The sequence below is a fragment of the Oryctolagus cuniculus genome, chromosome 18 (genome assembly GCF_051225735.1).
Source record: "Oryctolagus cuniculus isolate XC-2025 breed Fujian yellow rabbit chromosome 18, ASM5122573v1, whole genome shotgun sequence".
Lineage (NCBI taxonomy): Eukaryota > Metazoa > Chordata > Mammalia > Lagomorpha > Leporidae > Oryctolagus > Oryctolagus cuniculus.
The window spans coordinates 66913307-66928746 of NC_142884.1; the positions used below are offsets into that span (position 1 = coordinate 66913307).

General features: G+C 47.7%; 2 protein-coding genes and 1 pseudogene across 8 annotated transcripts in view; all 3 read right to left on the bottom strand.

Moving 5' to 3' along the window:
- The window catches only part of LOC100339723 (ATP-dependent RNA helicase DDX19A), a 41002-nt gene extending 39810 nt beyond the window's left edge, over positions 1-1192 (bottom strand). The window contains exon 1 of the mRNA XM_089320470.1: positions 1-1192. The gene's annotated coding sequence lies outside the window, so the exon portion shown is untranslated.
- LOC100340393 (ATP-dependent RNA helicase DDX19B) overlaps positions 1193-15440 on the bottom strand; it is a 27607-nt gene continuing 13359 nt past the window's right edge. For all 7 annotated transcript variants that reach the window (XM_002711719.6, XM_089320471.1, XM_089320473.1 and 4 more), the window contains 10 exons: positions 14667-14720; positions 13856-13991; positions 13096-13188; positions 8482-8584; positions 5793-5907; positions 3746-3923; positions 3221-3458; positions 2515-2677; positions 1857-2048; positions 1193-1493 (listed from right to left, as the gene is read on the bottom strand). In XM_002711719.6, coding sequence (XP_002711765.1) covers positions 1432-1493; positions 1857-2048; positions 2515-2677; positions 3221-3458; positions 3746-3923; positions 5793-5907; positions 8482-8584; positions 13096-13188; positions 13856-13991; positions 14667-14720 — 1334 coding nt within the window. In that variant the 3' untranslated portion in view covers positions 1193-1431. The remainder of the gene's footprint in view (positions 1494-1856; positions 2049-2514; positions 2678-3220; positions 3459-3745; positions 3924-5792; positions 5908-8481; positions 8585-13095; positions 13189-13855; positions 13992-14666; positions 14721-15440) is intronic.
- LOC103348517 (dolichol-phosphate mannosyltransferase subunit 1 pseudogene) lies at positions 6698-7780 on the bottom strand (annotated as a pseudogene).

Sequence of the window (15440 nt, forward strand, 5' to 3'; positions counted from 1 at the left end):
CTTGGACACACGAATGGCTGTAGTCGATCTAGTCTCACAGCTGCACTTATACGTATCCCAAGCACTGTGAACACAGATATTCAGAATCCCTTTACAACCAAGACAACAAATGTTTGGGCCAACATTGTGGTGTAGCAGGTAAAGTTGCAGCCTGTGACACTGGCATCCCATATGGGTACCAGTTCGTGTCTCAGCTGCTCTGCTTCCAATCCTGTTCCTTACTAATGGCCTGGGAAAAGCAGAAGATGGCCCAAGTGCCTGGGCCCCTACCAGCCACATAGGAGATCTAGATGAAGCTCCTATCTCCTGGCTACAGCCTGACTCAGCCCTGACTGTTACAGCCATCTGCGGAGTGAACCAGCAGATGGAAGATCTCTCTCCCTCTCTCTCTGACAAACTTTGAAATAGATCAATAAATATTAAAAAAAAAAAAAAAGCCAAATATCAAAAGTCATTTCCCTGCACTGACAAAACTTGCCTTCTAAAATCTGAAGAAAAGCAAGCACTTGTATCTATTGCTGACACATTTAGAGCTGTTCTGAGGCTGGCTATTAGAGACGTAAACCACAAAATTCAGTAGGGACCCAAACCTCAACTCACCTCTTTTGTTTTTACTTTGGGGCTACTAAAGGGACAAGGTGATGTCAGAAATGTAAAGATGATGTAGAGACCTCTGAGACCACCTTTTGACCACTAATTCTCCACAGAAACAGCTCAAGCACAAGTAAAGGACCCACCAGTAATCAGATACACACTATACACAGATGGCACCTGCTAAAAAACACAAGTTAGAGACCTGCAAACTAAGACCACATACCAGGACCCAGAAGTAGGCATTCTGATCTTTGCTTAGCAGATCCCATTCCTTCCTGTTTGTAGGGACTGGGACACGGGGCCAAGTACCACCTAAAAGAACGCCTATGTCCAAAGCAAAAAAGAGCTCACAGGCCTCCAATGCAGCTTCAGGCCTCCTCTAAACATAGGGGCTGGCTTACCCACCTATCCTACTTGGGCCTCTCCCTAATGCTTCAACTTCACCACTATACTGCCACTTCAAATGGGAGGGAGACTGCCCTATAGCTCCAAGCCATAGAACAGGCAGGAGCTGCTCTACGGTACTCTGGGCAAGAAACTGGCCACAGCATCTACATTAGCATAATGATGGGCCAAAAAAAAAAAAAAAAAGACAAAATTTGCAAAGGGTAAATTTCTGTGTATTCACGCCTAATCTTCCAGAGTTTTGTCAACAATTTTTCTACCATCCCCCATCATTTGCACAAATTTTTGTCAAGTCCAAACATAATTTAAAATGAGGTAGGTAGTTTCTACACGCGCCATCTTCTCGGGGACAGTCAAGGTCTTGGCTGTGAAAGCTCTCATCTCCCAGCAGGGCCTGTGCCAAGGGAGGACACCAGTGACAGGTAGAACGTCTCAGTTGGCTATTTTCTCAATCTCATCCAAATCATCCGTGTCCAGTCTTTCTATCTTCTTATCTGGGGGGAAAAACAAGGGTCAGAGGGAGATGAAGACAGGCTTAGTGTGGAGACGCAGCTGTGGTGTGACTGAGAGGGACAGCCCAGCCGGAAGGGGAAGACACGGGAACACGCCCCGCTCAGGGACACAGCGATACTTCATTTCACCCAAGGACTTCCAGGCCCTGGGCAGCAGGCAGAGCCCCTTTCCCCAAGCCCGGCCATGCCATTTGGCTCCCTGAACTCTGCAGATGTGCTCCCTAAGAACTCCCATAAGGTGGGAAGGGAGAGGAGATGCGCAGTGCAAAGGCCTCTCAGAGCCGTGGGGAAACACCCCCCCCACCTGCCCAGGAAAGGGCACGGGGGGACCCTGCAGGGACTCACTAAAATGCTCCTGGATTCTGTTCAGGATGTTCATGCTGTGCTTGCTGTCAACCATGTTCACGGCCAGGCCCCTCTTGCCAAAGCGGCCGGTGCGCCCGATCCGGTGCAGGTAGGTCTCATTGTCTGGGTTCCCATCCTTGTCCACGGGAAGATCAAAATTGATGACGACAGACACTTGTTCAACATCGATACCTGCGTGAAGGGGGTTGGAGACAGACGGGAGTCAAGGATGGAAAAAGTCAGTGTTGCCCACAGTCAGGCCACTGCACTTTCACTTGCAGTGAGGGAAACAGCCTGGGTCAGGCCACCTCTGGGATGTGAGGACACACACTGGCATGTAGCAGAAGCCAGAGGAGAAAAGAAGAGCGTTGGCAGGTGTCAACACAATTGCAAAATCAGTAAGGAAGCCCCTGCAGACGCAAGTGTGTCCAGGTACGGCTAGAAGCTCAGGTGACTGTACGTCTCCTCCCACCAAACCACGACTCTGGGCTCTCTGCAGCTTCTCATCCCGAGGGGGTCCCAGTCTCTCTGAGAAAGCATGTCACCCCAACCCCACCCACCTTGCCTGGGCCACCTGAGTTTCCGTGGTACAAGGCTTTCTCTGGCTAACAGGGCCTGGGACCCCAAGCCTGGCAGGTAGGACACACTCTCTGCTCACCGCGGGCACACACGTTGGTGGTCACCAGAACTTTCTCTTTGCCCTCTCGGAAGCGCTCAATCACGGCTGCTCTCTGCTCCACCACCATTTCTCCGCTCAGCAGGGCCACCTGGTGGCCTTCCTTTGACAGCTCTGCTGCCAACCAGCTGGCTGTTTTGCGGGTCTGGAGTGAAAAAAATGGTTTTCAATATAAAGACCTATGGGTAAGAAAATGCAGATGCTTGCAAAGAGTGGTCTGTTGCCAATCAAATACACAACAGCTCTGTGCTGAGTTCACTCAGCACAACAGGCTTAAACTGTCTCATAGAGAATGTCAGACCCATGATTGGTTTTGGAGGGACAAATTAAGTGCTCTTGGCTTTTCGTTCAGCAAGCGTACACATTGAGCCCAAGATCTTTATTCCAAAACAGTCTACGTTCCTTATGCTTAACAGTTACTTCAGGGATGTTAACCTGAGGTGTTTCCCAAGTGATCTCTAAGAAGTGGGTAGAGGTAAGGATTCCACCCTCACAACAGCTTCCCCTGGTAACTCACTGCAGCCTGAGGAGCCTAGGCTCAGGGGCAGGAGGAGGCGAGTCATCATTTCCTGCCTGCTCTGCCTGCTGTGCCCTTCCCACGGTGGGAAGCTGGGTCCTCCCCAGCACTAAGGGGGGGTCTCCAGGCAGTGGGCCAGCAGCCCAGCAGGCACCTGCTGCTGCTACTCACGTGGCAGAAGATCATGGCCTGAGCGATGGTGATGGCCCCATACAGGTTGCACAGGGCCTGGAACTTCTCATCTCTGTTGTTGCACAGGACGTAGTACTGCTTGATGGTATCCAAAGTCTCCTCCTCGCGCTTCAGTTTGATAATGTTCGGGTCTGGGACCACTTTCTGGGCAAACTTCCACACAGAGTCTTCAAAGGTCGCAGAGAAAAGGAGCATCTGGCAGTTCCTGGGCAGCATCCTGCAAGGCAGGGCCCGGGCATCTGACGTGACCCTGAGGCTCTCAGCAGGAATAGCAGCCCCACAGCTCGCCCGCTTGCTTGGCTGTGCCCCCAGGAAGGCTACAGGTGCTGTGCAGCATCCCAGGGAGGCCCAGGGGAGCAGCTGAGCCCCAGGTCTCCTCTCTTAACTCAGGCTGGGAGTATGCTCAGTGCTGATCAAGCGAATGCTCTAAGTCCCGAGCAGAGAGCCTGAGAGGGCTAGAAGAGGTGTCTGAAGCACGGGACAAGAGGCTGCCCCGGTTCCTACCTCTGGATGCGGATGCTCTGATCCTGGTGGCCCTGAGTGGCTATCATCACGTCAGCCTCGTCCAGAACAAACACCTTGATCTTCTTGGGGTCAATGAACTTGAGTTTGGAGCACCAGTCCAGGACAGTCCCTGGGGTGCCAATGACAATCTGCTCACTGATCTTCTGCCCTCTTTCCACTGTGGAGACAAGATGCTTTCCTCAGGAATTCCCATGGTAAATTCTGCTCCCTTGCTGAGAAATCCTGATGCTATCATGTATTTGAATGCAAACGTTTTACTGTCTACATTAATATTTTAATGAAAGGTTAGACTACCACTACAATATAATGGACAGAAAAACAGACAAAAATTCTGAAGACATAAGCTATAAAAAATAAAAAGAATGAAACCTTTTTGGTGGTTTTCTTTTCATTATGTATAATCATCTAATTATTTCAGGTTTCTGGTATACTTATGTTTTTCTAAATTTCCTTTTTTGTTTAAAAGATTTATTTATTTATTTGAAAGAGTTACAGAGAAATAGAGAGGTCTTCCAGCCACTGCTGGTTCATCCCCAAATGGCCACAATGGCCAGAGCCGAGCTGATCTGAAGCCAGGAGCCTGGAGCTTCTTCTGGATCTCCCTGAGTGCAGGGGCCCACGGACTTGGGCCATCTTCCTTGCTTTCTCAGGAACATTGGCACAGAGCTGGATCAGAACTGGAGCAGCAGGGACTGGAACCAGCACCCACATGGGATTCTGGTGCTGCATGTCATGATTTTTTTTTTAAGATTCATTCATTTTTATTAATTTTTACTTTTTTAAAATTTATTTATTTGAAAAGCAGAGTTACAGAGAGGCAGAGGCAGAGAGAGACAGACATAGAGAGAGATAGAGAAAGAGATAGAAAGCTCTTCCATCCACTAGTTCACTCCCCAAATGGTTGCAACGGGCCGGAGCTGAGCCTATCCAATGCCAGGAGCTGGGAGTTTCTTCTGGGTCTCCCACACGGGTATAGGGACCCAAGGACTTGGGCCATCTTCCACTGCTTTCCCAGGCCACAGCAGAGAGCTGGACTGGAAGTGGAGCAGCTGGGACTTGAACTAGCACCCATATGGGATGCTGGCACTGCAGGCAGCAGCTTTACCAGCTAAGCCACATTGCCAGTTCCACAGGCCAGGGCCTTTTTTTTTTTTTTTTTTTTTTTGACAGGCAGAGTGGACAGTGAGAGAGAGAAAGGTCTTCCTTTACCGTTGGTTCACCCTCCAATGGCCGCTGCGGCCTGTGCACCGCGCTGGTCCAGAGCCAGGAGCCAGGTGCTTCTCCTGGTCTCCCATGCGGGTGCAGGGCCCAAGGACTTGGGCCATCCTCCACTGCACTCCCGGGCCACAGTGGAGAGCTGACTGGAAGAGGGGCAACCGGGACAGAATCCGGTGTGCCGACGACACAGGTGGAGGATTAGCCTAGAGAGCCACGGCACCAGCCAGGCCAGGGTCTTAACCTGCAGTACCACAACGCCAGTCCCCCACCTTTTTAAATTTTTAAGATTCATTTATAGGGCCAAGGCTATGGCATAGCAGGTAATGCTGCCATTTTTGCACCAGCATCTCATATGAGCACTGGTTCAAGATCCAGCTCCCTACTAATGTGCCTGGGAAAGCAGCAGAAGATGGTCCTAGTCCTTGGGCCTCTGCAGTCACATAGAAGAGTCAGAAGAAACTCCCAGCTCCTGGCCTCAGTCTGGCCCATCACCAGCCATTGCGGCCATCTGGGGAGTGAATCCGTGGATGCAAGATCTTTCTCTGTCTCTTCTTTCTCTCTGTAACTCTGTCTTTCAAATTAAAAAATAGTTTTAAAAAAGAAATAATTATAATGTCTGCACATTACTGTCAAATGGTTCAAGTAAAACATGTATACAAATATATAGAAAAAATCAAATACAGCAAAATGTTAGGTGAGAGCACATATGTATTCATTATTATATCAACTATCAAGTATCTTTTGAAATATTTGAAAAATCAAAATAAGTAGTTAGGTTAATGATACAGGATCACATCTTCATACTCACATTTATTGCCTCGAACAGCATAAGCTAGTTTCAGTTCAGGGTAAAATCTGCCCATCTGCTCAATCACTTTTCCGGTTTGAAGGGCAAGTTCATATGTTGGGGAAAGGCACAGACACTGGGAGGGAAAGAGTGCAGCATTAGAATTCAGAACAATAGGCCTTTGCAAAGAGGAATTACACAAGATTCAGTCATCGCTCCAGCTGAAGGTGAAGCAACAAATATGCAAATTTTTTTAAGATTTATTTATTGTAAAGGCATAGTTACAGAGAGGGAGAGGGCAAGACAGAGAGAATAAGATTTACTTTCCATCTGCTGGCTTCACTCCCCAGATGCCTGCAACAGCCCATGTTGGGGCAGGCCAAAACCAGGAGTCAGGAGTTTCATCCAGGTCTCCCACTTGGGTGGCAGAGGTCCAAGTACTTGGGCCTTCCTAACGCTGCTTTCCTAGGCACATCAGCAGGGAGCTGGATCAGAAGTGGAGCGGCTAGGACTTAAATGGGCCCCCACAAGGGGTGCTGGCATCGCCAGCAGGACTTAAGCCATGCCACAAAGAGGGCACCAAAGAATATGCAAATTAATATGTAAACCATTTGACTCTTCAAGCTGCAGAGTCAGTAATTCTTCTCAGGGGTCAGGACCCTGCTTAGTAAAAACAAGTGAAAACAGACATTCCCCTCTGGAGTGCAAAACACCCCCAGGAGTAAGGAACTGAAATTCCAACTAGAGATTAGTTTCCTTTTCCTTTGCTAAGAAAGTTCTAAGAACTTTCTTTTTTTTTATGTAAAAAAAAATCCATATATATTTATAGGTCTTAATAGAGCAAAACATAATTCAAAGTTGAGAATATTGCTCGTCCAACCAGTAAATTTGAAATTATTTAACTTTTAGTATAAAATGGTGTTTTTCCAAAAAGTGGATCTGCATGGAATTCACCTTCCCTTCTTGGTCATGCTCTCAGAGTACATGTTACAGACATCGTAATCAGCTGCTCTCATGCTTAAATTCACATGAACATGGTAAGCACAAAGGAGCAACCGTCTTTTATGTAGTAGCGGAAAGAGTCAATAATCCTTTCACAAATGAGACTATTTCATTTCCTCCCAACTTGGATTCACCATAAACACGATCCACCAATGATACTGGGAACCTCAGCAATGATATCATTCAGCTGTCTTGCCTGAACAGTCATCTCCATCTGGAAGACGTAGCCTTCAGGAACACATTTCTCTATTAACGTCTGTAGAACTTATTTTCGATACACTCTGAAACTTCCTGTTAGATCAGATGCTCCTGGTCTCAACAAAATCTAGGTAATAAAATTGGCCCCAGGGCTGGTCATTTTGCTTTTCAGATCCCAACCATATACACCTCATTTCCTTTGTAGTGAGTTCCAGAGACAGTATCAACATTTCCTGCCTTTTGTTTCGTGGTGTGACAGATCATTATAATGACGCAGTTTCTTGCAGCATGTTCCACTCCATGCAGTTCCTAGTCCAGCTTCTTCTCGCGAGGTCTCAGGAGAATTCTGTCTGACCCGTAGATATTCCAGCTGTTCAGCCACATCTCGTTCCATCTGGGCTCCCAGCATCTGTGATTATGATTTCATAGCTGATTCCACTCTCAGAGAAGCTTTTCACCAGCAGCCACACAACGAGCAGCAGGTTCTCACGCTCATTGTAGGTCGGCAAGAGCACGGGATACTTGTCCTGTCGCCAGCCGCATCCCTCAGGCTCGCGCCAAAATCCAGTGAACTCCTGACTCCCTTCCGTGGAGGCCATGGCGGAACTGCCAGAACTTTCTAACAGAAGCCAGATAAAGGAGCCAAGCCTGTCAGCAATATCCCAGAACTGGCAAATCATGGGAAAGGGAGCAGTATTCCTGTTACCACTGCAAGATTAACCATATTGTTTGTGTTCAACTTGCAGAGCACAAGTTTATGTAAAAAGTAATACACAGGGCCCTCAGTTGGTTCAGCAGCTTATACTGCTCAAGACATGTCCGCTTATGATTCCAGCTTCCTGCTAATATGCACCCTGGGAAGCAGTGCTAATGGCTCAAGTTCCTTGGTCCCGGCCACTAGTTAGGAAACCCAGATTAAATTCTGGGCTCCTGATTTCAGCCTGGGCCAGCTCCAGCTGTTGCAGACATTTGGTGGAGTGAACCAGCAGAAAGAATATCTCTGTCTGCTTTTCTTCCTGTCTCTGTCCCTCTGCTTTTCAAATAAATAATTAATAATAATAATAATAATAATAAAATAACGCAGTTTGGCTTTCTGTCCACCAAATGGACTTTCCCTCCTAACTATGCTTACGTAGAAAATCCAGGGGGCTGGTGCTGTGACACAGCAGGTAACGCCACAGCCTGCAGTGCTGACATCCCTTATGGGCACTGGTTCGAGCCCCGGCTGCACCAATTCCAATCCAGCTCTCAGCTATGGCCTGGGAAAGCAGTAGAAAATGGCCCAAGTGCTTGGGCCCCTGCACCTGCGTGGGAGACCTGGAAGAAGCTCCTGGCTCCTGGCTGCAGATTGGCCCAGCTCCAGCCATTGTGGCCAATTGGGAAGTGAACCAGCAGATGGAAGACCCCGCTCTCTCTCTCTGCCTCTCCTTTTCTCTGTGTAACTCTGGCCTTCAAATAAATAAATAAATCTAAAAAAAAAAAAAGAAATCAAAATTTGCCAGATCCTTACCTGGGGGTATTTGTTCGCAGGTTCCACTTGGCTGAGCATGGCCAACACAAAAGCAGCTGTTTTACCAGTACCAGACTGAGACTGGGCAATTAAATTCTGTGGGCTACACAAGAGAACAAACTGTTTAGGAGCTTAATTTCAAATAAACCTTAGTTAATAAAAATGAAAAATAAAACCCAATAAGTTAGTTTAAAATTCATTTATAGAAGACGACATTGGCTTCTGCAACAATTACATATGCTAGGTTCACAAGTATAGCAGACTACAGAGAGAAAATTTTGTGGTGGGATTCAAAGCATTTCATGTCTGATCTGCTCTCTATACAGCTGATTCTTTTTTGTTGTTGTGGTTATTCAATAAACTCTTTCATTATTCTAGTTCACAGATTTTTCCATTATAACACCTGTGAGTACTAACACTAAGTAAGGAGACCCCTCCTCAAATTATACAGTAACTAACACGGAGTTTAACATGGAGTAAATGCTGGGTGAAAGGCATTAAAAATTAAGATACCAGGGCCACAACTGTGTGTAGAGAAACACTTTAAGCGCTGGTTTATCAAAACAACACCATTTTAGAAAATAAACAATTCTGAAAACGTATAACAAAACTCAACAGTAAACAAAAAGCAAAATCAAGCAAACCAAATACCTGGGGTGGACATGCAGACTTCCAGGCTTTTGGCCCTAGGACCTGGAAGTGGGTTTGTGGGTTTCATAGAAATTTGTCTGTAGACGGGCTGGTGCTGTGGCGCACGGGTAACGCCCTGGCCTGAAGCGCTGGCATCCCACATGGGCGCCGGTTCAAGTCCCAGCTGCTCCACTTCCGATCCAGCTCTCTGCTATGGCCTGGGAAAGCGGAAGATGGCCCAAGTCCTTGGTCCCCTGCACCTACGTGGGAGACCCGGAGGAAGTTCCTGGCTCCTGACTTCGGATCGGCGCAGCTCCGGCCGTTGCAGCCAATTGGGGAGTGAACCATTGGATGGAAGACCTTTCTCTCTCTCTCTCTGCCTCTCCTCTCTCTGTGTAACTCTGACTTTCAAATAAATAAATAGATCCTTAAAAAAAAAAATTTCTCTGTAGAAAGGAATGTTAGGGCCTGGCGTGACCATGGTGGCCCTGCTCTGACACTGCGGTGTTCCCAACTCCTGTCTCTTCACTGAGGAAAGTAGTATGTCTGACACAGCTGCCTGGGCCTGCTCAGTGGGGCCTATATTCCCAGTCCTTTTGAGAACAGACCCAAATCCCAAAAAGGCATTGCATCCCTGAGGCAGCCCAGAGGCAGCAGGGAGACAATCAGCGTGGGCCCTAGGCTGTGCGGGAGCTGCCCAAGTAGTTTACAGAGAGCAGGTGGGCCTTGGTGTTGATCACCCAGTCTTCCAGGGAGAGCATGTCATCAATGGAGACCAGAAGGTAGAAATACTTTAGTGCCTCCGCTAGGAAGAAACTCTGCTGTTTGTTGTTGTGGCTGGGGATGAAGCTCTACACATCCATAATCCTCAAGGAGCCGGCCTCTGTCTGGTAGTATTTCTCCAAAGCCATTACCACTTCCTATAGACTGTGTCATGGGTCTGGTACCACAGGTACATGCAGCTCTCAACCACCTCAGATGCAGCATGTAGTAGCTCTCACTCAGCTGGGTGGCCTCCTCTCTGTTAGAGTTGAATCAAAAGGCCCTGGGCTCTAGTTTGGAATCTGGGTGGGCGCCGGTGCTGCGGCTCACTAGGCTAATCCTCTGCCTGCGGCGCTGGCACCCTGGGTTCTAGTCCCGGTTGGGGCGCCGGTTCTGTCCCAGTTGTTCCTCTTCCAGTCCAGCTCTCTGTTGTGGCCCGGGAGGGCAGTGGAGGATGGCCCAAGTGCTTGGGCCCTGCACTCACATGGGAGACCAGGAGGAAGTGCCTGACCCCTGGCTTCGGACTGGCGCAGCGTGCTGGCCATAGCAGCCATTTGAGGGGTGAACCAACAGAAAAAGAAAGACCTTTCTCTCTGTCTCTCTCTCTCACTGTCTAACTCTGCCTGTTTAAAAAAAAAAAAGGAATCTGGGTGGACATACAATTCCTGGCACATCTTGGTAATCTGGGATGCAAGATTTCAGTGATCCACACTGATTTTTAATTTTTTTTATTGTTTTATTCATTTATTTGAAAGGAAGAATTACAGAGAGGCAGAGAGAGAGAGAGAGAGAGAGAGAGAGAGAGAGAGAGGTCTTTCATCTGCTGGTTCACTCCCCAGATGGCCGCAATGGCCGGAGCTGCACTGATCCAAAGCCAGGAGCCAGGAGCTTCTTCTGTGTCTCCCACGCAGGTGCAGGGGCCCAAGGACTTGGGCCATCTTCTACTGCTATCCTAGGCCACAGCAGAGAGCTGGATCAGAATTGGAACAGCCAAGACTCAAACCAGAGCACATATGGGATTCCGGCACTGCAGGTGGCAGCTTTAACCCACTGCACCACAGCACTGGCCCCTACTGATTCTTTTAAAATGTGAATCAGCTCATGTATACTTCTCCGCTCAAAAGCATTCCCATCACTGCTTATTTCATTCAGAATATAAAGTAAAATCTTTTTTTTTTTTTTTTTTTTTTTGACAGGCAGAGTGGACAGTGAGAGAGAGAGACAGAGAGAAAGGTCTTCCTTTTGCCGTTGGTTCACCCTCCAATGGCCGCCGTGGCTGGCGCGCTGTGGCCGGCGCACCGCGCTGATCCGATGGCAGGAGCCAGGAGCCAGGTGCTTTTCCTGGTCTCCCATGGGGTGCAGGGCCCAAGGACTTGGGCCATCCTGCACTGCACTCCCTGGCCACAGCAGAGAGCTGGACTGGAAGAGGGGCAACCGGGACAGAATCCGGCACCCCGACCGGGACTAGAATCTGGTGTGCCGGCGCCGCTAGGTGGAGGATTAGCCTAGTGAGCCGCGGCGCCGGCCTAATCTTTATAGCATCCTACAAGGGCCTTACCTGATCTGCCTTCCCATTATCTCTTGGATCTCATCTCCTGCTACTCTCTCTACCTCCCCCCATCTACTCCACCATAATGACCTCAATGCTACAGAAAACATGTCAGCCAAGCCCCCTGTAGAACTTCTGTACTGGCTGTATTCTGCCTAAGACAAATGTCCCCAGTAAGAGCACCCTAATTCTCTCCTCTCCTTCAAGTCTTTGCCTAAGTGCCTCCTACTTGATGAGATTATACCCTAATGAGCTGACTGAAAAGTGAAAGTGTAATCTACTTTGAAATGCCTTAAAATAAACAAGATGTAGGCTTCCAATGGCAGGATTTGGAGCAGGGATGGGAAGAATCAGGTTTGGCTCCTTTAAGGTCACAAAAAACAGTCCCCATAGTAGCCCAAGCAGTAGGGTCTCTCCCTCTCTGTAATTCTGTCTTTCAAATAAATAAATAAATCTTTAAGAAAGCCAAAATTTTGGCCGGCGCCGCGGCTCACTAGGCTAATCCTCCGCCTAGCGGCGCCGGCACACCGGGTTCTAGTCCCGGTCGGGGCGCCGGATTCTGTCCCGGTTGCCCCTCTTCCAGGCCAGCCCTCTGCTGTGGCCAGGGAGTGCAGTGGAGGATGGCCCAGGTGCTTGGGCCCTGCACCCCATGGGAGACCAGGAAAAGCACCTGGCTCCTGGCTCCTGCCATCGGATCAGCGCGGTGCGCCGGCCGCAGCGCGCTGGCCGCGGCGGCCATTGGAGGGTGAACCAACGGCAAAGGAAGACCTTTCTCTCTGTCTCTCTCTCTCACTGTCCACTCTGCCTGTCAAAAAAAAAAAAAAAAAAAAAAAAAAAAAAAAAAAGAAAGCCAAAATTTTAAAAAGTAAAAAATTAATTTGAAAAGCAGAGTGGGAAAGACAGAGAGAGCTTCCATCCCTCAATTTACTCTTTAAATGCCTACAATGCTGGAGCTGGAGCAGGTCAAAGCCAGGAACCAGGAACTATCCTCTTCTCCCATGAACCCAAGTACCTGGGCCATCATCTGCTGTCTTCCAGATGCATTAGCAGGAAGCTGGATCAGAAGTGGAGACAGGACTCAAGCCCAGGCACTCCAATGAGATGCTGTCTCTCAAATAGAGGCTTAACTCACTGTACCACAATGCCCATCCCTTTCACATTGTTTTCTAAATTTTCTAAATATAGTATGTACTATTTGCATAATTCTTAAAATCAATTCAATTTTTTTTAAAGTTTTTTTTTTTATTTTATTTTTTTATTTTTATTTTTTTGACAGGCAGAGTAGACAGTGAGAGAGAGAGACAGAGAGAAAGGTGTTCCTTTGCCGTTGGTTCGCCCTCCAATGGCCGCCGTGGCCGGCGCGCAGTGGCTAGCGCACGGCGCTGATCCGATGGCAAGAGCCAGGAGCCAGGTGCTTTTCCTGGTCTCCCATGGGGTGCAGGGCCCAAGCACCTGGGCCATCCTCCACTGCACTCCCTGGCCACAGCAGAGAGCTGGCCTGGAAGAGGGGCAACCGGGACAGAATCCGGTGCCCCAACCGGGACTAGAACCCGGTGTGCCGGCGCCGCTAGGCGGAGGATTAGCCTTGTGAGCCGCGGCGCCGGCCCAAAATCAATTCAATTTTTAAAACACAGAAAATTAAAAATAGAAGACAGCTGTATTAGGATACATACGGTTCAGCAAGCATCAAAGGCAAAGCGTTCTCTTGGATCTTGGATGGCCGGTTGAAACCCATGGCATAGACTCCCTGGAGAAGTTGCGGTTTCCTAGAGAAACAAAGATGAAAGCCACAGTCTCTTTAGTTGAGGAACACAGCAAAAAAATTTTTTTCCCTCTTTTAATGTTCCACATAGTTGGCCGGCGCAGCGGCTCACTAGGCTAATCCTCCGCCTAGCGGCGCCGGCACACCGGGTTCTAGTCCCGGTCGGGGCGCCGGATTCTGTCCCGGTTGCCCCTCTTCCAGGCCAGCTCTCTGCTGTGACCAGGGAGTGCAGTGGAGGATGGCCCAGGTGCTTGGGCCCTGCACCCCATGGGAGACCAGGAAAAGCACCTGGCTCCTGGCTCCTGCCATCGGATCAGCGCGGTGCGCCGGCCGCAGCGCGCCGGCCGCGGCGGCCATTGGAGGGTGAACCAACGGCAAAAGGAAGACCTTTCTCTCTGTCTCTCTCTCTCACTGTCCACTCTGCCTGTCAAAAAAAAACATAAAAAAAAAAAAATTAAAAAAAAAATGTTCCACATAGTTTATAGGTAACGATAATTGCATTATGATGAACTCAACATAATGTGTGGTGCAGTGAGTTAAGCCTCATTTGTAATTTACTTAATAGTTCAAATAAAATTCCTTTATTAAACATATGTTAGTTAAAAAATGTTCTGTGTGAAAAAAATACATATAATAGGTCTGGGAGAGACAGAAAGTAAACAAATACTCACAGCCGGAGCTCCTCAAAAGACTTCACAGAGTAGAGGGGGGAGTTGGGATCCCGCTGTAGGACTTCCACTTGGTTTGTGTTATCCACAAGGTTGCTTCTGATCAGTTTGTTAAGCAATGACTGGGCAGCTCTGTCCTCTGTCAGGAAAAAGAACAAATAGTTTCGAAGGTCCATAAACCATGAGTTGATGAACTCATCAACTGCCACTGGTATTTTAAGTAATAGCATGTAATTGTACCAGTACAAGGCACTTAACAGTTTAATCTCTAATTATAATTAAAAAGTTTTATTAAAAAGGTTATTATCCTCACATCACACGACACAGGACCCTGTGAATATTTTAACAACCCTCCTTTCCTGAGGGTGTCTGTTCCTCTAGTCCCAAATATTTATTCCCCTAGTTTGCATGCAGTATAAATTTATTGTTAACAAGTGCATGCCAACAATGAAAACTGGAAATAACAGTCTGTATCTTGATATGGTATAAGTTTTTCACAGTTTGTCATTCACATTAAATGTGTCAAGATGCCACTGTGTTTAACTTCACTAGACAATGAGGATACAACCTAAAATTCCTTTTAAAACACTCCATATGAGAAAATCATTCAGGGAATTTACTGCCTGAAGTTCATCAATGTTCAATGTAAAAATTTGTCTAAAATGTAAATTATTAGAATTTCTTCACTAATTGACTGTTGAACCTTTATAGCAGCACTGTAACTCCTGCTGAAGTCAAGTTGGATATAAAAATGAAGCCTCCCTAACAATCCATTTTCTTAGAACTTCATTTATAAGCTCTATGACTGTGTTACCTTTTTCTTCTTCATCTGTGTTCTCTGTATTAGCATTGGTCTTGACAACAGCACCTTTATGAGACACAAAATGACCATCAATCAAAACCATATCCCATAATCAACAGCTGTGGCAATTCAAATTCTGACACTAGGGGCCGGGGCCAGTGCCGTGGCGTTAATAGGCTAAGCCTCTGCCTGCAGTGCCGGCATCTCATTTGGGTACCAGTTCGAGTCCCACTTGTCCTGCTTCCAGCTCCTTGATAACAGGCCTGGGAAAGCAGCAGAAGCTGGCCCAAGCATTTAGGTCCCTGCACCTGTGTAGGAGACACAGAAGACGCTCCTGGCTTTGGCCTAACCCAGTGGGGAGTGAACCAGTGGATGGTTCTCTCCTTCTCTCCAACTCTCTCCCCTACTCTCTCTGTATCTCTGCCTTTCAAATAAATAAATACATCTTTAAAAAAATCTATTACACTATAAATGTAAAGCCCTGGAGAAAAAAAATTAGTTAGGAAACCCAGACACTGATTAAAAAAATTTCAAAGTTTCTAAATCAGCTAAGGTATGAAACACTGTTGCTTCAATTTCAATTATTTTTTCTTTTTTTTTTTTTTTTTTTTTTTTTTTTTGACAGGCAGATTGGACAGTGAGAGAGAGAGACAGAGAGAAAGGTCTTCCTTTGCCATTGGTTCACCCTCCAATGGCTGCCATGGCCGGCGGGCTGCAACCAGCGCACCGCACCGATCCGATGGCAGGAGCCAGGTACTTATCCTGGTCTCCCATGGGGTGCAGGGC